The 25000-nt window shown below is 45.5% G+C and overlaps 2 protein-coding genes across 6 annotated transcripts in view; both read right to left on the bottom strand.

Moving 5' to 3' along the window:
- depdc5 (DEP domain containing 5, GATOR1 subcomplex subunit) overlaps positions 1-19813 on the bottom strand; it is a 35862-nt gene extending 16049 nt beyond the window's left edge. For 2 of the 5 annotated variants that reach the window (XM_061262512.1, XM_061262510.1), the window contains exons 1-28: positions 19634-19813; positions 19110-19193; positions 18490-18577; positions 18112-18158; positions 17293-17378; positions 16846-16929; positions 16539-16588; positions 16367-16436; positions 15755-15833; positions 15456-15517; positions 15189-15258; positions 14732-14804; positions 14373-14476; positions 13716-13790; positions 13123-13257; positions 12221-12282; positions 11899-11972; positions 11323-11392; positions 11050-11086; positions 10677-10797; positions 10385-10501; positions 9452-9696; positions 8535-8735; positions 7629-7764; positions 6762-6856; positions 6541-6600; positions 943-1126; positions 397-557 (exon numbers count right to left, since the gene is read on the bottom strand). In XM_061262512.1, the coding sequence (XP_061118496.1) occupies positions 397-557; positions 943-1126; positions 6541-6600; positions 6762-6856; positions 7629-7764; positions 8535-8735; positions 9452-9696; positions 10385-10501; positions 10677-10797; positions 11050-11086; positions 11323-11392; positions 11899-11972; positions 12221-12282; positions 13123-13257; positions 13716-13790; positions 14373-14476; positions 14732-14804; positions 15189-15258; positions 15456-15517; positions 15755-15833; positions 16367-16436; positions 16539-16588; positions 16846-16929; positions 17293-17378; positions 18112-18158; positions 18490-18577; positions 19110-19167 (2644 nt within the window). In that variant the 5' untranslated portion in view covers positions 19168-19193; positions 19634-19813. The remainder of the gene's footprint in view (positions 1-396; positions 558-942; positions 1127-6540; positions 6601-6761; positions 6857-7628; positions 7765-8534; positions 8736-9451; positions 9697-10384; positions 10502-10676; positions 10798-11049; positions 11087-11322; positions 11393-11898; positions 11973-12220; positions 12283-13122; positions 13258-13715; positions 13791-14372; positions 14477-14731; positions 14805-15188; positions 15259-15455; positions 15518-15754; positions 15834-16366; positions 16437-16538; positions 16589-16845; positions 16930-17292; positions 17379-18111; positions 18159-18489; positions 18578-19109; positions 19194-19633) is intronic. The other 3 variants (XM_061262511.1, XM_061262514.1, XM_061262513.1) reach the window with 3 other exon arrangements.
- Positions 19814-20760: 947 nt separating this feature from the next.
- brap (BRCA1 associated protein) overlaps positions 20761-25000 on the bottom strand; it is a 15348-nt gene continuing 11108 nt past the window's right edge. Inside the window, 4 exon segments of the mRNA XM_061262764.1 lie at positions 20761-23323; positions 23325-23451; positions 24213-24316; positions 24998-25000. The exon segment at positions 24998-25000 is cut by the window's right edge and continues 87 nt beyond it. Coding sequence (XP_061118748.1) covers positions 23102-23323; positions 23325-23451; positions 24213-24316; positions 24998-25000 — 456 coding nt within the window. The 3' untranslated portion in view covers positions 20761-23101.

Consider the following 25000-nt stretch of genomic DNA (forward strand, 5'->3'; position numbering starts at 1 on the left):
TTTGTATAGAGAGAGAGACTTCTCCAGAGAGAGAGCGATAGAGAGACTTCCCCAGAGAGAGACAGAGGTAGAGACTTCTCCAGGGAGAGAGATAGAGGTAGAGACTTCTCCAGAAAGAGTGACAGAGATAAACTTCTCCAGAGAGAGACAGAGGTAGAGACTTCTCCAGGGAGAGAGATAGAGATAGAGACTTCTCCAGAAAGAGTGACAGAGATAAACTTCTCCAGAGAGAGACAGAGGTAGAGACTTCTCCAGGGAGAGAGATAGAGATAGAGACTTCTCCAGAAAGAGTGACAGAGATAAACTTCTCCAGAGAGAGATAAAGGTAGAGACTTCTCCAGGGAGAGAGAGATAGAGAGAGACTTCTTCAGGGAGAGAGAGGTAGAGGTAGGGTACCTCTTGTGTACAGAGGGCTGCTGCTGAGGGGCGGGGCCACAGAGGGAGGGGTCTTCCTGTTGCTGGGTTGGACGATGATCTGGTAGCCCTGCATCAGCCGCTGGCAGATGAACTCCTCAAAAACCTGAGGGGCCGTCATCACTGGACCCTCGTCATCCCGTCTGAGACAGACGGAGAGAGAGAGAGCGAGTCAGAAGGACAGAGAGAGAGAGAGAGAGAGAGTGGAAAGACAGAGAGAGAGACAGAGTCAGAAAGACCGAGAGTGTGAAAGAGAAAGAGAAAAAGAGAGAGGGAGAGAGAGATAGACATTTCTAGGTATCCAAATCCTAGAACAACATTGTTGTGTAAAATCATTGAGTGAAATCCGCGACTCAAACGACATCCCAAGGAAAATGCTTGGCGACACCACTCCGCATACTAACGTGCTAGCGTGCTAACGTGCTATCGGGCTAGCGTACTGGCCCGCTGTAGCCCATTCCCCGATTCTCGGGGACATGTGAGAGTGACAGCGGTTTGAGAGGAAAGGCGAGGGGCCCTGGGGGGAACCTGTCCAGGTCGGTGTGGGGAAGCAGGTCGTAGCAGCCCTCGGTGTAGTCGTTCTGCAGGGCCTGCCGGTCGGGGAAGTAGTCTGTGGTGAGGGGCAGGCAGGCGGGCGTGGTCAGGGACTTCCAGTCCACCCCCACTGTGCAGCAGAAGCTGGGCACTGTGGGCGGAGCAGACAGCAGTAGGGCTTCAGACGCACACACACACACACGTACACACACGTACACACACGTACACACACGGACACACACGCACATACACGTACACACACGTACACACACGTACACAGACGTACGTACACACACACGCGCGCGCGCGCGCGCACAAACACACGTACACACACGTACACACACACACACACGCACGTGTAAACAGGCAGGTGGAGGGTAAATGAGGGGAGGGGGAAAACAAACGTCAGAAAAGGAGGAAGGAATAAAAACAACACGGGCGAGTGACAGAGTGACAGGAGGACAGTGGAATGGGGGGGAAAGACAAGACAAACAGGGCAGACGGGAGCATACAGACAAAAACCAGAGAGAGAGAGAGAGAGAGAGAGAGAGAGAAGAAGAGAGAAAGTTGTGTTACTCATTTTTCGTCATTGCCCTCGATGGTGGTGATTGCTTCCAGTGGGACTGGCAGTGCGGAGATCAGATCAACACATGCAAGTGATTAAGGACTGAAAATCATGGGAATATACAGCATCAGGTGAATTACAGCATCAGTGAATTACAGTGCACAATGCATGGACGGGCAGCCAGGATAACTGTGCATCGCACACGCACACGCACACGCACACTCTCACACTCTCACACTCACACACACACACACACACACACACACACACACGCATGTGCGCACTCACACACTCATGGGCATACATACGCACTCTCTCTCACACACACACACACACACACACACACACACACACACACACACACGTGCAGTGATGGTTAAATATTTAGGATCAAAGAGAAAGAGAGGGAGAAAGACAGTGAAGGCAGAAGGGGTGACCCTTGACAAGCACACATGCCCAAGACGGAACAGGGGAATTAACGTGTTTGATGCTAGAACTTAATAGCCCTACACTTGCTGAGAATGCGTGTGAGATCTACAGGATGCTGTGCGTGTTCTTTGATGAGTTGACGAGCCGAAAACATGTAGCCCAGGTCTACAGATGAAAATGAGTGTCTCTGACTAACTATCACATTTACAGAAATGTTATTAATGTGCACAGGCTAAGACGCAGCAGACTCGCGGTTGCAGTTCGCTGCAGTTGCACACCGGGGACCAGGGTTCGATTCCCGGTCCTGCCAAAAGCCAAGTTTGGCCGGCTCACGTGGAGCAGCAATAATTGGCTCGCTGCTCCAGACTTGGCAGGGTTAGTAGATCGCCGCACAATAACAAGCACCTCGGGCGCCTCGGAATCACGGTTACAACTTGGTAGGCGAGACGGCTTGAAGAAGGCGTGTCACTCTCCCGTTGGCCACCGAGGGACGGGGTGTGGGCGGTGTATCTAATACTAGCTCTAATTGAATCAGACGGGGTCCAATTGGCTACCAAATTGGGAGAAAAAAGGGAAAAAAAATCGGATAAAATTTATAGAAAAAAAAAAAAAAAAGAAATGTTATTAATGTGCAATGACTTTGTCAAATAAATTAATGGATTCAATTAAATATTTCCACAAACACTGCGGAGCTGCCCCCAGAACAACTAAAGTTCCACTTTCCCTCAAAATCCAGTTGGGCTCAGATTTTCAGGTTCATTTATTTTTCCATTGGATGTGATATGGTGTCCAGAAGCCACATTTTAAGCTTTCCATTTGTGTGTGTTTCCATTTTGATAAATCATAAATGAAAATGAAGAAACCCCACCACAGTGAACATGAGAGAAGGGGGGGATGGAATGGGAGGCATGCCAACTGAATTATTTTGGGTTATTGCAAGGCATTTTTCCAGAAATTTCTTCCTAGTGACAGCAGCAGGTTACGAAGCGGGTGAGATATGGGGGGGGGGGGGGGGGGGGGGGGGTTGCCGAGGCTCACAGCCCTTCCACAGGATAGGGAACAGGGAGACCACAATACGAAGGAAGAGAACGAAAGCAAGATGAGGAATGACAGAGTGAAAAGGGGAGGGAGAAAGAAATGGAAGTTGAAGAGTGAGAAGAACTCAAAAGCCCTAGTTCTCAAAGCCCCAGTCTGACAAAAGCAGTCCATTCAAAGTAAGTCTAATTCTGCTTACATCAACAGACTGGAGCTAGGGGTTATGGGACATGGAGTTCTATTTGAGTGAAAGGACTCTTTCCTTAACAAAGAGTTTTAACAGCCCCCCAGAAACCAAACACAAGCTCAGTGTGTGTGTAGTGTGCATGTACATTTCATTTTGTGTGTGTGTATGCACAGACTCTTTTCTGAAATATGCAAAGGCATATTTTCACACAAACAATTTTACAAGGTAGAGAGGACATGCTACTGAGAAATGGAACCTAAATTTAAAAATTCTCCCAAATGACGCAGGTTTCAGCAATGAGCACTAATACAGATGTACAGTCCAGGCCAAAAGTTTTGTCGCATGAGTGGACGAAAGTGACAATTGCTAATTAACCAACTCTTAATTAGCTAATAAAGTTAGGAAACAACAATAATTAATCATAAGTGTCTAAAGTTTATTAGAAGCTAGCAAATTGACATTTCAAAAATGTTACTAAATGTTACAGCTTGATAATGATCAACAGGCCAGTTTTGGCCGGACAAAAGTCTTGTCGCAATGGCCAACTCCAATTTCTAGGCCACAGTGAATAAGGAAGAAACAAACAAGGGGCTTGATTAGTCAGCTGTAGGTAACTTTGAGCTATAAGAGCAGACATTTGACTCTTTAAGCCATCAAGTTCATGCTCAACATTGCTTCTGTCAACATGCCCAAGATCAAACCAGAAACCAAAGTGCTGATCATCAAGAATCTCAAGTCCAAGTCTCCTGCTGAAGTTGCAGACATCATCTTCAATGTGTCTAAACAGCAGGTGGAGAGGATTCGCAAGCGCTACCAAGAGACTGGCGACGTCCATGAAAGACCCAGGTCGGGCAGACAGCGCAAGACAACTGCTCGAGACGACAGCTTGCTGGTCCGACTGTCAAAAGCCAGCCCCATGTCAACCGCCTCACAGCTCCAGGAGGAGTGGACGCCAGCAACACCTGTTTCGTCAAGAACTGTACGTCGGATTCTTGCTCGCAATGGTCTCCACGGTCGTATTGCTGCCCAGGAACCAGCACTAAACAAGAGACAGCTAAGAGACCGTGTTGCGTACCCCAAGGGCCACAGCCTGACGGAAGGTTGGACAGCAGAAAATCGTCCGTTGAGCTCCATCCCAAGCGCCACCAATATTGTCGATGACCCTCTGGGGCCCGTCTGGACCCACGGTTCACCCAGAAGACAGTCGAATTTCGAGGTGGAAAGATTATGATTTGGGGTTCTGTACGGTGGATGGTAACATTGACAGTGCCAAATATCAACAGATTCTTGCCTCCCAGTACATTCCCAACTACAAGAGGGGTCAGATTTTTCAACAGGATGGAGCTCCTTGCCATCCCCGACGACTTCATCAACAAGCTCTACGACTTGCCAAACCGGTTGGCAACTGTTCTGCAGGCCAAAGGAACCCACACAAGATATTAATTTCTTAACTTATAATCCATGATGAAATACTAGACTGATTTTTCATTTGGTATTTTATTTACTTTTTGAGAAACATAAAATGTATTGATTATAATTTGATTTGCGACAAGACTTTTGTCCAGGTAGAAACTGGCTTGTTCATCATTATCAAGCAATAAACCTTATAAGCATTTATAAAATTTTTGTTTTGCTAGTATCTAAATAAACTTTAGACACTTATGATTAATTTGTGTTGTTTCCTAACTGTATTAGCTAATTAATAGTTGGGTAATTGGCAATTGTCACTTTTGTCCACTCATGCGACAAAACTTTTGGCCGGGACTGTATGACTGGGCATTTCAAATTCAGGAGAAGAAGAGGTCAAAGCATTCAAAAGTAACTCACACGGAACAACTTTATCTTCTCTAACGGCCAAATGCCTTTATTGGAGTTCCATGTCCGTCACTCTATTCAGTGTTTTCAAAAGGACAATTTTTCTAAAATTTTTGTTGTTGTAGGTGTTTTAACTGTTAAAAACATTCACTGAATGAATTAAATCTTAATGGGTCAATGGGTTAATTTCTGTATAAACCTAAATTCAGGCAATAACTCGCTTTTATATTTATTGACTTGCCGAGCAATATTATTTTCACAGTTTAATAAAGTACACATTTACACACCCCACTGGCAGATCATTTGATGCACTTAAAGCAAATTTCTCCATAAAACCCAATTTTAATTAATATTTTTAATGTATTTTATACTGTGGGTCTGGGGCTGAACTCAATGAGAAAAGCGTCTCCAAGTGAGTAAACCAGTTAGAATGAAATCAGTGTACACAGTCTGCACAATCAAGATCCACTATGAGTGGAAACATTCTTTGATACTCATAAATAATTATATTGAGTTTGAGTGCGCCGGCTTTACTTTAATTATAATGTCCATTCAAACCCATCAACAAACAGACATGCAAAATGCACTAGCAAAGAATGTGTACATTATTTCATCCAATTAGGCTTTCCTTCAACATACGGTGGGATGGTGCAATATTATTAATGGCTCTGCGGGTGCGTGTGAGCGCATGCACGCACAGTCACAAGCCCAAGTGTGTGTGAGTGGTGTCTGCTACCATACAGTGAGGATGTGTGTAAACACAGGGTGTGTGAGAGCTGTTAGTGTGTGTGTTCTTCAGCGTGATTGTGTAAATACAGTGTGTAAGAGCTCTGTTAGCACTAGTGTGTGTGTGAGAGCTCTGTTAGCACTAGTGTGTGTGTGTGAGCTCTGTTAGCACTAGTGTGTGTGTGAGAGCTCTGTTAGCACTAGTGTGTGTGTGAGCTCTGTTAGCACTAGTGTGTGTGAGAGCTCTGTTAGCACTAGTGTGTGTGTGAGAGCTCTGTTAGCACTAGTGTGTGTGTGTGTGAGCTCTGTTAGCACTAGTGTGTGTGTGTGTGAGCTCTGTTAGCACTAGTGTGTGTGTGAGCTCTGTTAGCACTAGTGTGTGTGTGAGCTCTGTTAGCATTGGTGTGTGAGAGCTCTGTTAGCACTAGTGTGTGTGAGAGCTCTGTTAGCACTAGTGTGTGTGTGAGCTCTGTTAGCACTAGTGTGTGTGAGAGCTCTGTTAGCACTAGTGTGTGTGTGAGCTCTGTTAGCACTAGTGTGTGTGAGAGCTCTGTTAGCACTAGTGTGTGTGTGAGCTCTGTTAGCACTAGTGTGTGTGTGAGCTCTGTTAGCACTAGTGTGTGTGTGAGCTCTGTTAGCACTAGTGTGTGTGAGAGCTCTGTTAGCACTAGTGTGTGTGTGAGCTCTGTTAGCACTAGTGTGTGTGTGAGCTCTGTTAGCACTAGTGTGTGTGTGTGAGCTCTGTTAGCACTAGTGTGTGTGAGCTCTGTTAGCACTAGTGTGTGTGAGAGCTCTGGTGAGCGTGTTCTTCAGGGTGACGGTTCATATGACTCACTTGGGTCTGGGCTGCTGGCAGAGGAGTCTTCAAACGAGGAGCCGCGGTTCATTGGTGTTTCTGCAAAATCATCACCGCTACATCATCACCTCGCCATCGTCATCATCATCATCATCATCATCATCATCATCATCACCATCACCATCACCATCACCATCACCACCATCACCATCATCACCATCATCACCATCATCATCTCTCTCCCTCCTGCGTTCACATACCGGTGCCGTTGCTTTTGGCTGGGCTCTCACTGAACTCATCAGTCCCTGTGTTTGTGTAGAAGCCACTCTCGCCCATCTGACGCAACGCTGTCCTCCTAAACACACACACACACACACACAAACCATGAGTTAACAACAAAAAACTAGAAGACCTGTGGCTCTCCAGGACCAGAGGCCCTTTCCATTCCCTTATAATACCTCCACGCTTCCGTTCCTCCCTCCCAGCTCCTCACACGGGACGAGGTGAGGACAGAAAGAGAGGAAAGGACAGCAGGAAAGGATGTGAAGAGCAGGAAACGTTTATCAGGCAAATGGAACATTGCCACATCAGTAACACACATAAGGAGAGGCGGATCCAGAGCTCCATCATTTATACGCGTACCAAAAATAAATACTTCCGCAAAGGATGCCATCTTGTTTCCTTGGTCAATAATCCTTCAGGAGCCTCCTAGCTCCTTGCGTATTCATATAACGGCTTGGAATGTCCTTGAGCAATTTCCGGGTCATTCGAGGAACAAGGACACAAATACGGATAAAATACGCTGGAAAGAGCCCCGTGGTTGGGGAGCATACCTTTAGGATACCCATAATGCACTCTGAGACCACTTCTCAGAACCTCCATCTGTTGAGCTCATCCAGTCTAAAGCGTCTCATAAAAATCCCCTCCCACATGTTTATCGGCCCTTCCCATCAGTCTCTCCCATGTACAAGACCAGGCTTGTTACGGTTCTAGATACTATTTAGCTTTTAGGCAAACTAAGCAAAACCTAAGAAAAGGCGAGCATTGCTGGGCTGAATGGCCTGTTCTCATGTTTGTTATGTTATGAATCCCATGTCATAAGCCCCTCCCTCTGGCTGGTGACTGACCTGCCGGTAGCCTCGTGATAGGCCAGCTCCAGCAGCTCGGCGGAGGTGTGGGCGGGGTCTCTCTGTTCACTGCCCTGCAGCTCAGCCATGTTCTGCCGTGTCTGGTGATGGATCTGGATGGCCTCCCCAGAAGGCCCTGAGACAAGAGGGGCAGAGCCAGAAGGTATACATATGTATGTGTGAGAGTGTGTGCGTGTGTGTGTGTGTTTCTGTACGTATGTGAGTGTGTGTATATGTCTGTGTATGTGTATGTGTGCGTGTGTGTGTGTGTGAGTGTGTGTGTGTATGTATGAGAGTGTGTGCATGTGTGTGTGTGCATGTCTGTATGTGTGTATGTGTCTGTACGTGTGTGAGAGTGTATGAGTGTGTGAGTGTGTGTGTGTGTGTGTGTGTGTGTGCATCTGTACGTGTGTGAGAGTGTATGAGTGTGTGTGTGTATGTGTGTGTGTGTATGCGTGTGTGTGTGTGTGTGTGTGTGTGTATGTGTGTGTGTATGTATGCGTGTGTGAGTGTGTGTGTGTGTGTGTGTGAGCGAGTGTGTGTGTGTGTGTGTGTGTGAAAGAGATAGTGTGTGTGTGTCTGTACGTGTGTGAGAGTGTGTGAGTGTGTGTGTGTGTGTGTCTGTACGTGTGAGAGTGTGTGTGTGTGTGAGTGTGTGAGAGATAGAGTGTGTGTGTGTGTGTGTATGTGTATGCGTGTGCGTGTGCGTGTGCGTGTGTGAGAGATAGTGTGTGTGTGTGTGCGTGTGTGAGAGTGTGTGAGTGTGTCTGTACGTGTGTGAGTGTGTGTGTGTGAGTGTGTGAGAGATAGAGTGTGTGTGTTCGTGTGTGAGAGTGTGTGTGTGTGTGTGTGTGTGTGTGAGAGATAGAGTGTGTGTGTTCGTGTGTGAGCAGCGCACACACTCACCCACAGGGAAGGTGTGCATCCAGCGGCGGCGGTTGGAGGTGAGCTTCATGGGCATGCGTGACGGGGCGAAGGGGTTGATGAGGGCTCTCTGGGGGGTGTACCCGCCCGGGCGCACGTGGAGCGTGGACTCCGCACTGCCCACCGTGAAGCGCCCTGGGGCACTGGAGTCCCTCTGAGACTCCATCATCTTCTCCAACAACTCTGCACAGTGTTACAGTGTTTACCATTTACCATTTACACTCCATCATCTTCTCCAACAGCTCTGCACAGTGTTACAGCATTTACCATTTACACTCCATCATCTTCTCCAACAACTCTGCACAGTGTTACAGCGTTTACCATTTACACTCCATCATCTTCTCCAACAACTCTGCACAGTGTTACAGCATTTACCATTTACACTCCATCATCTTCTCCAACAACTCTGCACAGTGTTACAGCGTTTGCCATTTACACTCCATCATCTACTCCAACAACTCTGCACAGCGTTACAGCGTTTACCATTTACCACTTACACTCCATCATCTTCTCCAACAACTCTGCACAGCGTTACAGCGTTTACCATTTACACTCCATCATCTTCTCCAACAACTCTGCACAGTGTTACAGCATTTACCATTTACACTCCATCATCTTCTCCAACAGCTCTGCACAGTGTTACAGCGTTTACCATTTACACTGACCCTCACAGTCACACTCAGTTACAATTTCTGTGTTTGTCAATATTTAGTATGAGGTAAGGCTGAAAGAACAGCAAAAGCTCCTCAACTAACACCAACACTCCCACTATCAGCTCCTTAGTAGTTCCAGGCCGACCGTTACACGATGCTAACCTTGCAGTAATGTTCACATGGGCTGTGTCACGGCGCGTAGCGTGTAGCGTGTAGCGTATCGCGTGTTGTGGGCTCTCCCCTCACCTCGGGTGCTGGTGTACCCCAGGGAGCTGCTGACCTCGTACTGGGCGGGGGGCAGGCGTGGGATCAGCAGGATGTTGGACACTTTTCCCAGGCTGTCGTCCGACGCCAGGCTCCTCTGCTCGTCTGGGCCAACCGTGCGGGCTGGAGGGGAGGCTCCGCCCCCGGTCCCGCCCCCGGCCCCACCCCCGCTCACGTCCACCGACCCCCAGCTCTTCCTCCCGCTGGTCTCTCTCTCCCTCACCGCCCTGCGGGAGAGGGACACAAAACACCACTGAGGTAAGCATACATGAGCAGTGCTAATGTACCTGTACACAGAGAGGCTCATTTTCTACATGTCTGAACACATTGATAATCTCTGTCCATATACACTTATACTGTGGTCATGTCTGAACACACTGGTAATCTCTGTCCATATACACTTATACTGTGGTCGTGTCTGAACACACTGGTAATCTCTGTTCATATACACTTATACTGTGGTCATGTCTGAACATACTGGTAATCTCTGTCCATATACAGTGGTAATGTCTGAACACATTTAATCTCTGTAAATAAACAGTGGTAATGTCTGAACATACTGGTAATCTCCGTACATATAAAGTGTATATATAGTGGCAATGTACATGTGGTCATGTATACAGCAGTAAAATCTGCATATATGCAGTATAAATACAGTGATAATGCACGGTTTGATGTACAGTAGAAATGGCACTGCACTGTAAATATGCAGTGAAAGCACAAACTATGGTAGTGTCGTAATGTCAGCGTAGATCAGCAGTGTTAACAGTGTAGACACCACTGGGGACCAGGGTTCGATTCCCGGTCCTGCCAAAAGCCAAGTTTGGCCGGCTCACGTAGAGCAGCGTAATTGGCTCGCTGCTCCAGAGGGAGGGACTTGGCAGGGTTAGTAGATCGCCGCACAACAAAAAGCACCTCGGGCACCTTGGAATCACGGAAGACGAGCATGAGACGAGACGGCTTGAAGAAGGCGTGTCGCTCTCCTTCAGGCCGCCGAGGGACAGGGTGTGGGCGGTGTATCTAATACTAGCTCTAATTGAATCAGACGGGGTACCAAATTGGGTGAAAAAGGGAAGAAATTCAAAAAAAAAAAAAAAAAAAAAAAAAAAGTGTAGACACACCGGGGTAAACAGCAGTGTGAACACTGTGAATAAGTATCAACAATGAGAACTCTCCACGGGTGCAAACTCACTCACTCGGCCCGTACCTGAAATTGGTGCTCCTCTGAGTTCGAGAGGGCCCGGGCAGCCTAAACACCTGGGCATCGTGGGCATCGTAGTCCACCTGGATGGGCAAGCTGTTCTCAGAGTCCTTCGGGGCCCCCAGGGCTGACAGAGGGAAAGGAAACAGCATGGTAAATGTGTGTACGTGATTGGCTGTGTGCAAGCCACACTTTTAGTGCTTTATTGATTAAAAGTTAAAAACAATCTCACACACCATCACAGCATTCCTTCAGGATAAATGTAAGAAACAATTGGACAATATTTTATGGACTGAGTACACATTTTATTTGGTTTTCTTCAAAGGCAACCACTCGGAGAGAACAAATAACAAAATGTACAGTAAATCAGTTTGCTTACTGTGGTCTTTGTTGCTCTTGAATTTTTCCGAAAGGACCTTTGAGTTTGACCAGGAAGACAGAGAATTACATTTAAAATGTCAGTCATTCTGAAATTTCAAAACTATAATTAATCTGTAGGAGAATGGTTTCGAAAGAGTTAATTTTCTGTTTGTTATGAATATATACACCACTGTATACATTCATGTTTCGTGAACATATACCATTGCATCTATTGCATGTTTTGCTCTTTTTTTGTATAGTCACCACACGTTGGATGCTGATTGGTCGTTACCTTGTGGCCAGCCAGTTTGATTCGTGGGGTGAAGCAGCTGCAGGAGCTCTGGCTTTTGGACGTGTAGAAACTGCAATCAGAGACATACAGGGACGTGCGTGAGACCAGCCACACCCCTTTATCGCGACATCACTTCCTCTTTCACGGTCTCCTCATAGGCAATCGCTTTGAGATCCCGTCCAACTCCATGGAAATATCCATACTAATAAGTACACGGAGAGGGTAGTGCTAACGCTCTCCTCTCTGCTAGATATTATTTCAATGCTAATTCTAACGCTAATGCTAAGGCTTCAGAAATGAAATCATTTGGCTTGAGTGTTTTATCTTTTATACTGGGTCCCAAATCCTTTCAAATGATAATCGATAGGAAAAACATATGTAACCATGGTTACCTACACAGGGAAGAAAGATAAAAAGTCCCAAAACTGATGGTAAAAATCCCATCCAAATCGGAGAAAAATCATATTTAGAAGTAAGCAAGCATATTTCTGTTTAAGGGGAGGTGCAAAGAATAATGCTTTTGCTCAGAAAGTTCCGGAAGCCTGGTTTCAGTCTCCTCCCCGTCTCGGGTCTCACCTGTGGTTGATCCAGTGAGGGAGGTTGTAGTCGTCTCCCAGTCTGGAGTCCCCGGGTACCGTGCGATTGTGCAGCTGGAGAGACACGCCCCGCATTACAAAACAACCCAGAAAACCTGAGCTTTGGCCTTACATGACAGGCCAATACTGGAAAATGTCAGAATCGGCCAAAGTCTCAAAGCGTGCTCCCCTGTGTCATAGGCATGTAGGTTTAGCCAAATTTTTATAAAAGGTTCTGTGAACTCTATAAACATAGCTTATCACTGTTATTATTATTACTTCATGTTGATGGGTGTAGTGAATGGGACAGTGACTGTGCTCACCTTGAACAGTGGTACAGCGTGGAGAGGCTGCTCTCCCATGCACACCAGATCCACACCGATACCTGCACAAAACACAACACTGTTACCACCGGAAAAGGCCTGACTAAGGCTGACACCCGCTCACAACTGACTAAGGCTGACACCCGCTCACAACTGACTAAGGCTGACACCCGCTCACAACTGACTAAGGCTGACACCCGCTCACAACTGACTAAGGCTGACACCCGCTCACAACTGACTAAGGCTGACACCCGCTCACAACTGACTAAGGCTGACACCCGCTCACAACTGACTAAGGCTGACACCCGCTCACAACTGACTAAGGCTGACACCCACTCACAACTGACTAAGGCTGACACCCGTTCATAACTGACTAAGGCTGACACCCGTTCATAACTGACTAAGGCTGACACCCGCTCACAACATGGCCCGCTGCACAGTTGGTCCACATCGATAAACCATAGCAATAGCAACCGGGCTATGAGGAACTGCTCAAGTGAACAAACAAGCTAATTCAATAGCTGACAAACTGCCAAGACTCAGCTCCACTTAACTGAGAGGAGCCACTGAACATGTCTTTTTGTCTTTTTATGTGTGGACATAGCAGCATGTGTGCATACGTGTGTGTGTGTGTGTGTGTGATTATTCCTTTAATTCCTATACTCGAAAGCAGGGACAAGAAACTTAAGGACATCTAAGGCTGAGAACTGCTGCTTTTCCACCCTCCCTTTACCTGGGAGTCAGGTGTGAAGACAGTCTGGCCAATCTGTAACACTAATTGCTCAGTTAATTACCCAGGAAAAAAGAAAACCAGGGCTAGATTTGGAGTTTGATGATCCCTGATCTACAGCTACATATAACTAAGAGAGGTTTCCGTGGCAATGTGGGCGGGGCCAACACACCGTTGTCGATCATTCGCTGCTTGGTGAGGATCATCAGCAGCCGGTCCACCTGGAACACGCCCACGCCCGGCGTGATGACCACGGACATCTGCCCCGTGCGGTCGAAGTTGCGGTTGATGAAGTGCTTGTCGAACACTGCAGGTGGGGCACAGGAGTATGGTTAGGATAACAAGGAGACGAACACACAAGCGGACACACTGCACACAAACTAACCCCTTGGGTCCCCAACCCTGGTCCTGCAGAGGCATCAACTGGTTTTCAACGTTACTCAGCACTTAATTCACCATATGGATAGTTAACTGCACAGATATCTCACTGTATTCATAAACCCTCTGAGAGAAAGAGCACTGATATAGCTTCAGTTTCGCCGTTCAGCTCATACTGGATATGCTTAGAATACAAACAGGGGACCTGTTCTGAGATACCAATCAGACACTCAGCTCTGTATTTTGTGCAGAAAACAAAGAGATGATAATCTGGGGCTACAGAATCAATACACTGTACACTTCCTGTGTGTGTACAGACTACACATCTATCACAGCCTTATGGTTAGCAGATTGTTTGTTGCGCTTTTAAACTGAAAGAACACTCACCATTGAATGAGAGGTTGATGGCCTCCAGATAATTTCCTTGAGCTGCAGTGGAGTTGTATCCGCTAGGAAAATCATCTACACACACAGACACACAATTCATATTTAATAATTAATGAAACACTGTGGTGCAGCCCACATGTATAATATTTTTAGACATTCTTTCCATATTCTTGAAAAAGTACTTTTAGACACATAAAAGGCAAGCTGTGGTTTCAATATTGTCACACTCTATGCATAGTAAGTGCATAGTTGTGTGTGCACGCATGTGTGCATACGTGTGCGTTTGTGTGTGGGTGTGAGCGCATGTGTGTGCGTGTATGTGCGTGTGTGGGTGTGAACACGTGTGTGCGTGTATGTGCACGTGTGTGTGGGTGTGAGCGCATGTGTGTGCGTGTACGTGCGTGTATGTGCACGTGTGTGGGTGTGAGCGCATGTGTGTGCGTGTATGTGCGTGTGTGTGTGTGAGTATGAGTGTAAGTGTGCACGTGTGTGTGAGTATGAGTGTAAGTGTGCACGTATGCGTGTATATGTGCGTGTATGTGTGCGTATGTGCGTGTATGTGCGTGTGTGTGTGTGTGAGTATGAGTGTAAGTGTGCGCGTATGCGTGTATATGTGCGTGTATACGCGGGTGTGGGCGTGTGCATGTGGGTGTGTACCTGCTCCCTGCAGCCTCACTAGCACAGGGTACTGAATGAAGAGCTTCTTGATGGTGACCAGGAGAGACGTCCACTCCTCCCTCCTCTCATTCTGTGCCACAACCCTGAACAAAACATCACAACTATCAGCCCATTCCTTATAGAGAGAGAGAGAGAAAGAAAGAGAGGGAGAGGGGGAGAGAGAGAGAGAGGGAGAGAGAGAGATACTAATGCCCAAAGTGATACTATGCACGCACACGCACACACTCACACTCACACTCACACTCACACTCACACTCACACTCACACACACACACACACACACACACACACACACACACACTCACACTCACACTCACACAGTTGAGGGAGAGCAGCACCTGTAGAAATCCTCATAGAAGCGCCCCTCATGGTCCTGTCTGATTGACCCCCTCAATATCTCTGGGAACTCATCTGAAAGAGCAAAGCAGTGAGGAGTTAAAGAGAGGCCAGACTTTGGGCACAGGCTTTCGATAAGCTCTGAGTATAACTGACATTTTCCCAAAGATAACAATGTCTGAAGATAACTGAACATTTCAGAAGATAACTGAACATTTTCAAAGAAAATTTTATTTTTACCAACGGTTTGAATTTTCCATCAAATGACGAATATCATACAGATGCGATCAGCTAAAAACTGTTATCTACTGCGGAACAGGAAACCTAGCAGAACACACGCATGCACTGCTGCAAAGGAACCTGAGGTAAGTCACCTGTGAAAAGGATTCTGGGATACGGCTCTGAGCACACCCAGCAGAAAAGGGCAGGGGTCATGAGCGTTAGTGAGGAGCAGCGTACCCATGGATTTGGCGTTGTAGAACGTGCGGGAGAAGAGCACCACGGTCACTTCATGGCTGCAGTTCTTCTCCTGAAACACAGCCAGTGTTACCAACACGCTCAGCACAATCTAGACCATCAACACACTTCATCAGAAGCAAACCCATACACCCATACATTAAGACAGACTGAACCTTAAGTCTGACACACTTAAAATTCTCAAATAAACATGGCTATACAGCACAATTCCACAAGCACAGATAGACAGACTTATCCCAAGAAACTCACCTTCCATTTAGCAAACAGGTCAGAGAGGAAACCATTGACTGCCTTCTCAAAATACAGGTCACCTGCAACAAATACACCCAACACTCAAAATCCAGTTTCACAATATGAAAATATTTCCCCTTTTTCCCCTCACAAATTTGGAACCTGCTCTTCAGTTCCAGTGCTGGAGCTAGGAGCACTGTAACTGAACACAAGCTTGACACTGAGCCATTTACCAAACTGCAGTACATGCACACATTCAGTAAGGCTTCAGGTTTACCATAGATACTCAACTTCCGTAGCTCTAAAATGAGCCTTACCATAGATATCAAAATCCCACATTTCACAGCTCATCTGGATGAAGATGTACACCATGGCCGAGGTTGAGCGAAACACCACCTGGTGGTTGGAGGAAGAGAGGGAGGGAGAGCAGGGAAGAAATGAAGAGGCTCACTATCCAAATTCAGGTTATGGAACTGTTTGTTTTGGGTTATGCCATTTTTTATGGTCTTGTGGTTTTTCGTAGGGCTTGTTACGGAGGTAATCTGCTCATGATCAGGATTTGCAATTTAGCCGTAAGCCAAGCTAGCCATATGAATCAGGCACAGCAAGGTGCATAAGTATTTGGACAGTGACAACATTTTAAATGGATGCAAATTCCTAAACGATTCACTCCATATACTGTAGATGTACATAGCCTCAAATTAAACTGCAGACAGCATGTCCACCCATATAGTGTGAAATATGTAGGAATTACAGCCCTTTAAAATTATGTCACTACACAATTACTTATCACTGAAGATGTACCAATGTTGTCCTACAGTGTTTGTCACTCTGGAGAACAGCCTCGGCTGAATGACTGTAATGCGATATAATGTCATGTAATGCAATGTAATTGTTGGCTGAGAGACTAGAGTGCTGCTCCTCCTCACCCGGGTGTCTTCACTGATGTAGCCGCAGGTCACCTTCTCTCCCTTTACCCACAATTCACTGGCCTGGGCCCTGAGGACAACACCAAGGGTGAGACGCATAGAAAACACATCCATGTATGAATATGCACACAATCAGAAACACACTTCCACAACTGGGGGGTAAAATGGATACCTTATCCCAGCAAACTCCACTTTCTGGGTCACATATGCACATGTGCTCACCTAAGAGACAGACAAAGGGTTACACATGAATGAGCAGCAACTATATTTCAGAGAATAATCCAGAAAAAGTCCATAAAAATGAATAAACGTTCCACATCTAGAGCTGGCAGAACCCTCACCTACAAGTAGGTATATCGATTTAGGTGATTATGCGTCTGTGTATGCACACACACATATGCATACTCGCACCATCACGTAAACATGCAAACATGCACACACTGATACACACACACGCAAGCCTGCTCTTCCTCACTTACCAAACTCTTCTTCAGTCTCCACATGTCGCCTCGTCCAATATACTGGTCTTTGAAGGTCAGCTCCACAAGATCCAGAGTCACATCCTTACACAGGGAAAATGGCAAATTAACAACCGTGCTTCCTGTTAACCAGGGGTCAATAACCAGAGCTCAATGCTGCCAGTCCAGGCCATACCTATACAGTAATCCAAAGAAATGGAGTAAAATCTAACAGACACCTGCAACGTGTTCCAAATACTGACACCAGAGTAAAGACTAGGACTAGAAAGTGAGCTCACTGATTTCCAATAGTCAAATCTCTACACTCTGAATTTTAGAATTAAGACCGTTTCCTGGGTTGTTTCATTCATACCCCACATCACTACCAGCTACAGCTCATTCTTCAGTTAGGGGTGTGCTCTGTAGTCATTCAGAGTGAGTGTTTTGCTTGGGAGACGCTGAAGGCACCTTGGGATCCACGATGTTGATGACGACGTCCTGGTAGGCACGGAGCTTAAAGGCCTGAGCCACCGTCTGATCCACACTGATGGTCTCTGGGGAAAACACACACAGTCCCATCACATTCAGACTACTGGCCATTACATTACTGCCATTCACTATTTACTTTTTGCATTTTTACGTAGTTTCCATTTACACCGCTGAAGCAATGCAGGTTAAGTACCTTGCTCAAGGGAGCAATAGCAGTGTCTTACCTGGGAATGAAACCTGCAACTTTTAGGTAACAAGCCAAGTTCGTTACCCATTATACGACACTTCCGCCCAGAGAAAAAAATCCCTGCAGTACTTCCTGAGTGTAAATCAGTAGAAAGAGCACATATACTGGGTGATCTGAGATGAAGGGGAAAACTATTTAATCCTGGGGTAGGGAAGGAAGGCCAAATCCATGTTCTTGATTCCTTTCAAACTTCCGCTATTCATTATTTAACTATGCCAGCAATTTATATAATCGGATATTCTTATTACATTTCCTGAGATGCTCATGAATGTCGCTGAAAACTGGTCTAGTGTCCCTTCTTTAAACCTTTCATTGAGGTCCAATCTATTGAAACAGCATGGCTGTGACCTGAAGACTTAAATAGCTACCTGTACTGTTAACTTCATTTAATTGTCATTAGTGGGAAAAACCTTCATACACGCTGCTCCCTGGGAATGAAGCAGACCCCTGTTTTACACCTGCTCTGAATATGCACATGTGTATTTAGGTGAGCATGAATTAGACTCACATTCATGCTGCACAGCCAGGGCAGTAAAAGAAGCAGGTCTTACCTTTCTGGAGGTCTTCTTTCAGGCTCTTCATCTGCAGCAGGAGGGGACTGGAGGGAAAGAGACACGGTTAAATAAAGATAGACGGCACATTTCCACAGAGTGTGTAAGACCAGGGACGCTCAAATCTGGCCCCGGCTGCTTTATACCCCTCCTCTGCAATCAGGGGTCAGGGAACCACTAAAAAGACAAAGTAGGGTGTCGCCTGAAGGGAGACAACTGGGTACGCTGTCCCAGGCCCTGAAGGGGAGGGGGGTTGGTGGGCAAATGGTCTGGAAATATTGTCCTGGGCCCGGGAAGTATATAATTCTGTCCCTGGCCCTGACTGCTGCAGCAGGAGTTTATTAACTTCCCACAGTTTTCACACTCCAAGGCCCTCACCTGTACTCATCATTGGGGTGTGCGATCTCAACAATGTCCCCGATGGACACCTGAGGGAACACTTTGGGGTTCACCATCAGCTCATCGTCTAGGAAACAAGAGGGTTCAGGACAGTCACAAAGGTCAACGATAATCAGGTCAACAAACGGTTTGCACTGAGTTTGCAGTGAGACTTGTTTAGGGTGCACTAATGGGTAATGTTATACCAGTAGACAGGATTTACTCATTTACATTGTGAAATGGTTTGTACAACTCTATATTTATCAGATGATTCGAGCAGTGCACATGCATTTTAATCCTTTTATGTTTCAGTATGCATTATGAGAAGACAATTGAATGAATAACTTAATTTTCATAACAGCATGATATACTGCATAACAATGTGGAAAAAAACAATGTGGCCCTATCAATTATGCTGGCACCACATTCTGCTGTCAGTAACTGTATACTATTCTGAATAGATTTCAGGTTTGAACGTAGGGTCAATTTCTTCATTAGTTTATGGACGTCATGCTATTCCTAAATAGACCGTAACAGACGAGTTAATCTCAAACGTAACGCCTTATATCGGAATCAGAGATTATACTCGTCTAATAGTGAGCAATTATTTCCCCACTCACCGCTCCCCCCAAAGCCTTTCTTGTGGAGCACCAGTTTGTAGGACTTGTTCGTCTTCATAGTGAGGGCTGGCCACGCTAGAGAAGCTACAGACAAAATCACATGACAGTTAGATGCTCTGCAGACAAATGAAGGGCCTTATGCAATTCAAAACGTTTTGATCTCCGTTTGGACAGCACACACACAACACAAAACTGGATGACTTTTTGTAAACGTAAACACTTAAGAAATGGGTCCCATTTCTGCCACCATTATTAAAACGCTACCTAACTACTGCGGAATGTCTCGGGCATCTACTTGTAGATTACAAATTTACATTCAGCACTCGTTAGCTTGCTACTAACTGCATTACGATCTTGAGAGAGTTGCCCCCAATGTGCAAGAGTAGGTCGCTATACAGATGTTGTTTTCTATATGCCATTTAGGAATGTCATTAGAATTCAATACAATAAACATGTTAGGAGACAACCCAATTTACCCAATTTAGGATTTTATGGGTGTGTTAAAATAAAATTCTGCAACATACCGCTTTCTGTAAGAATGCACTTCCTTTGCAGCCACTCTCCGGGGTTGACTTACATTACCAACAGCATGTTTATGTTGCCAAAAGCAACAGAATTAATCTTCAACGAGTTTATCTCTGTCTAAATCTAGCCAGCTAGGGAGACTACCTTGTTTTGATTGTGTTGAATTGTGGTGTTGCATTTTCAAGTTCCGGGTGAAAACAAAAAGCGAGATCCCAAATGGTCCGACATGTTCCTCTCAGCCACCATTTGGATATTAGCATTACTGCCACCTACCGACCGTGGTTTGTCAGTAACAATGATGAGACGGGACGCAACCATAATAAACATTAACGTACGACAAACAAGGTCCTCAGTGAGTGGGGTAGTACTCGTACAGTACGTTATGGAAATGTTTTAAACCTAAAATTCCTACATTAGGCATATTGAATGCATTTGCACATTCAAGTGTTGATATTATTTCACTTTTTAAATGCTAGCTTTCACGCTGGCAGACCTGTCTCCAGGGTTTCATGGAGTGGATTACTGTAGCTGGAGAAAACGTTGACGTCCGCTGTTCCTCTCAAAATGTGAAGAAATGTTTTACTACAAAACAGCCGCAGCCTACCTTGAGTATGCCTAAATTAGTGCATGTAGGTTCAGTGCATGCTTGCTACCTTAATAGTTTTTGACGTATGCCTAATTTCCCTTCTTCCTGTGTACCATAACCCGTTCGACAGTAGCCTAATGTAACCACAGTGATAAACTTGTCAAATGGGACAGAAATTGATCATATGCAATGCAGGTGAATCTAACCCTACTGCTTTGAACTTGACAACCCTGTAAAAATGCAGCTTAACCAATCCATTACAAGTAGGGGAACACACGCATCAACAGTGATGCATAATAGCATCATAAACAGACCAACATTCAAAACCGCTTAAATACAGTTGCAATACATAAATGATCACCTTTCTTAAAGCTATTAGGTCTCCATTATGTTGTGACCAGCATTCCATGTAAAAGCAGGGAAATTAATTGAGAATATTGCCCATTCCTTTGAAGGGAAAGTGGTTTGAAATAAAGGTACACACCAAGTCTGGAAAAGTAGAAAGACAAAGCAACAGATAAACAATTGAAGAACTGAAAATGAAATTATTTTTCCACATTTATTGAAACTGAACTCTGCATTTATTGAAGCCTTCGGGGCGATGGCTTAGAAAAAAACGAGCACACTTGAGAACACTGTTCTCTTTTCTGAACAAATAAATACACTGTGGTTGAGACTTGAAATGACTGTTAAAAGTTTGCCGTACATTTAACAGAGGCCTGTGGAGACAAATGCTTCACCAGAAAAAGAAAAGAGAAGAGGAGTAATTACTTAGCATTGAAAATCTAATTAATTGGTAAACTGGATACTTGTATCCTGATTACAAGATATGCTGTTGACAAAATATTTATCACATATCAACAGTAAAATATACATTTTTAAAAGTGTTATTAATGTTATATGGTCAAGTTGAGAGCTTTGTAGACTGAACGTGCTCACTGGACAAAAACATCAGGAAAGACTGTATGATCACACTTTAAAGATCTCGGGGTATACATCTTGAAATGGGGCTTTAATATACAAAGTGATGGTACTGGTTTAAAAAAAAAAAAAGAAGCAATCTAACAAAAGTGAACAACACACGTATATGGCATTTGGGAGTATTTTTTTGTTTGTTGAGGTAACATAAAAGCCATACAGCTGAACAACTAGGATTACCTGATTCTTCCAACATGACTTGACAGCTAAGTCACAAAGTACTACAGCATATAAGCAAAACATTATGTTGATTCTCTTATTGAGGTACACATGGGAGGTAAAGTCCAGTATGCGTACTCCCTTACACAGTCTTTCTAAAGGCAGATCCATTTACACGTGGTCGAGACTCTGCACAGATGGTGATTGGTTTGACATCATTTTGACATCTCCCACAGATGTCAAAAAAGAAAAAAAGCAGGAAAGATCAGGTGAAATGAAGATGAGAGAAGTTACGTATTCAACTTGTTTTTTGTGTCCCATGAACAAATATGTAGAACAAATGTATATTCACCTTCAGATGAATTAGCAGTTAAACTAAATATATCAGGATTTCAGAACTATTCATTGGAAAACAGATTAACTAACACTTACTTAAATTCCCCATACCAGATAAATTCACTAATTAACAAACATATTGACATAAAAAAAAAAAAAAAACATACTGGTATGTCTCTATTAGCTAAAAGGCACCTCAGGTAATGAATTTCTCACTCATACATTTTTGTACTTGTAAGACAAAATGAACAGGCAACAACTCAACCAAAAAAATTTTTAAGAAAGAAAAGAAAGAACTAGAAGGAACTAGCATAAGCTGGCTGCTCTCCGATATTTACCCCAAACTTCAGGCTTGTCATTAGATAGTGCTGGTCTTTGCACTATCCTGTTCGAGACTTTGGCTTGACTGCAATTTATTCAGCATGTTTTTAGTGTTCCTGTCTGCCTCCTAAAACACACACACGCACGCACACATGCGAGGAGGTTTTCTGGATGGTTCCAGGTTGAAAATACTGATTTGAAGATTTCTCTGGGGACCACTAACATTTGGCTTCTTCCCAAACGTTGGCTCCTGAAATCAGTTGTCTGAGTGTGAAAAGCTCTTGACGTGTGTGGGTTACAAATCAAAGTGACAAGGGTCTGGAAAAAACAGTGGTTCCTGGTTACTCTGGAAGAATCCGGAATAAGCACACGCCTGTTCAGCGCCATTTCGGTGTTGGGTGCGCCTCTCTCCCTCCCCATCACACACACACACACACACACACACACGTACTCAAAAACAAGGTGAATAAATACAGGACAGCTTGGGCCATGGAGACAGGGAGAGATGGAGAAAGAGAAAGACAGAGAGAGACAGACTGGGAGAACAAGTGAGCGATTGAGAGAGAAAAGAGAGAAAGGGACAGCATCGAGAGAAAGCATCTAAGCTTCAGGTGTGTTTGACTAACCCGGGCCAGGCCTGGGTTAGCGCTGGCAGAACGCAGTTAGCCCAGGCCAAAGCGAGGCCATGCAGGTGTTCCTGCGGATTGACGTCTGCCAGTAACAGAGGTAGGAGTACAGTAAGGCTACAGAGGGGAAGGAGAGAGGATCATGTATAAATACTGGGTCTGTGGTGGGGAAACCCATAATGTCTTGTCTCTCAGTGATCCACCCATGCTAAACATGATCTACACCATCCCCTGACCACACTAACCCACCTCAGCCTCCTCCTACAGCGGCATCAAGCCTCCATCTTACCCTCCTGCTTCACGGAAAGACCAAACCAGCCTAACAATATTCCTTGTTAAAGATCCTTTTTTGGCGTGTGGAGGTGGGGTGGTTGTCTCACTCCTTTCAAACCAGTCTTCCATCTTCCCACACGTCTGTCTCATTAAATTATTATGGTATATATATGTATATATATTTTAGTTTATTTCCCCCTCTTGCCCCGGCCCTTCCTGCCCAGCTTGGTGGGGGCGGCGGGGGGTGAGGGGCCCGCAGCGATGTTGATCTGCCCCTCCTGGATCTCCTGCCGGGCAGCCGCGGGCATCTGGTTGATCTGCTGTTGCGTCTCCAGGTAGAACATGACGTCCCTCAGCTGCTCCTGCAGCTCCTCGATGCGGCTCTCCTTCTGCTCCCCCGCCTCCTGCGCCCCGCCGCTCCTCCTCCCGCAGCTGTGTCTGGAGCTGCGCCTGATTGGCCCGCAGGCAGTGGTTCAGCTCCTGCTCCTCCTCCAGCTCCTGCGACAGCTTCGTCACGCGTAAGCTCAGCTGTGTGCATCTGAGAGAGGGAGGGAGAGAGAGAGAGAGAGAGAGAGAGAGAGAGAGAGAGAGAGAGAGAGAGAGAGAGAGAGAGAGAGAGAGAGAGAGAGAGAGAGAGAGAGAGAGAGAGAGAGAGAGAGAGAGAGAGAGAGAGAGAGAGAGAGGGGGGAGAGGGAGACAGAGAGGGGAGAGGGAGAGAGAGGCAAGAGGGGTGGATGGGTGAGAGGGAGGGAGAAGAGGAGGAGAGAAGGGAGGGAGAGGGGGAGGATGAAAGAGTGGGAGAATGGACCAATGGAAGGAGGGAGAAGTAAGGGAGAAGAGAGGAGGGAATGAGAAAAGAAGGGAACAAGGTAAATGATGGAAGGAGGGAGGGAGGCACACCGCCAGCCACCTGAACAAGCTGCTGCCAATCAGCCCAACCCCTTCAGCCCCAAGCCCAATGTGAAGTGGCTCCACCCACATCCCAGGGGGTTCTGGCTTTGGCTGAGAAAATAACAGCTCAAAACAATAGTACAGCATTCATTTTGATTGGTTGGAAAGGTATAAGGTCGATAGTGCCATATGGCACACATGGGCTTTTACAGCAGTTAACGCTTGAGTGCCTACCACTTCTTGGGACTGAACTCAACTGGGAGAGCAGGTGACTGAGACACTTGCTTGTTTGCCATTGAGGGCTCGGCTGGGACCAGAATGACACTGCACATCTCTCAGAGGTTAGCTGCTCAGCCAAGATAGGCTTTCAGGGGGGAGGGTTGTGACACAGAAGAGGCGGAGTCTTACTTCTTGTCCATAGACTGTTTCTCCTTGAACAGGTCTCCAAGCCTGTGCTCCAGATTATCACACTTCTCAATGGTCTCCTTGAACTTGGCCTTCATGTTGTTGATCTGAACGGAGAACAGACAGGAATGCTTACGGGCAGCCTCCACAGGATATTTTCTGTCTCAAATTACACAAGAAACTGTTCTGCATTCTCCTGTTTACTAATATTAATAGAGGCTGTGGGATTTCTAATGAATGGAAATCAGGCGACTTGCACTGGACGCCATTTTATAATACTGAATGGACACAGCATTGTTATTAAAATAAGTAAGCCCTTTGTTGAGCTCCTATTTTAATTTGGTAATTAAAATAACGTAATCCATAAAATTGTATTGTAAATTGTATGAAAGGGCTCCATTGGTGTTAGTTTAGCAGAACTGGAGGAACTGCAGTTCAGCAATCTGAGATGTGGAGGTTTAAAATCCGATTGGCCTTAAATGAAAACCAGACCTGATGGTTCTGATTTGCACTTTATTGTACGTCGCTCTGGATAAGAGCATCTGCTAAATGACTATAATGTAATGTAATGTAATGTCGCCTCTCTGGAAGTTTAATTACGCCTGTGCCACCTTCTGCTCATATTCAGCACTGATACTCTAAATTATCCCATGTGAATTTTAATTTCTGAAATATGATTAATATGAAAGAATGCATATAGAGGTGATGAAGGCAGTTCACACACTCCTCCTCTTATTAAAACACATTTGGAGGAATATAAATGACATTAAAATGGTTCTACTTCTCACCTC

The sequence above is a fragment of the Conger conger genome, chromosome 12 (genome assembly GCF_963514075.1).
Source record: "Conger conger chromosome 12, fConCon1.1, whole genome shotgun sequence".
Classification (NCBI taxonomy): Eukaryota; Metazoa; Chordata; class Actinopteri; order Anguilliformes; family Congridae; genus Conger; species Conger conger.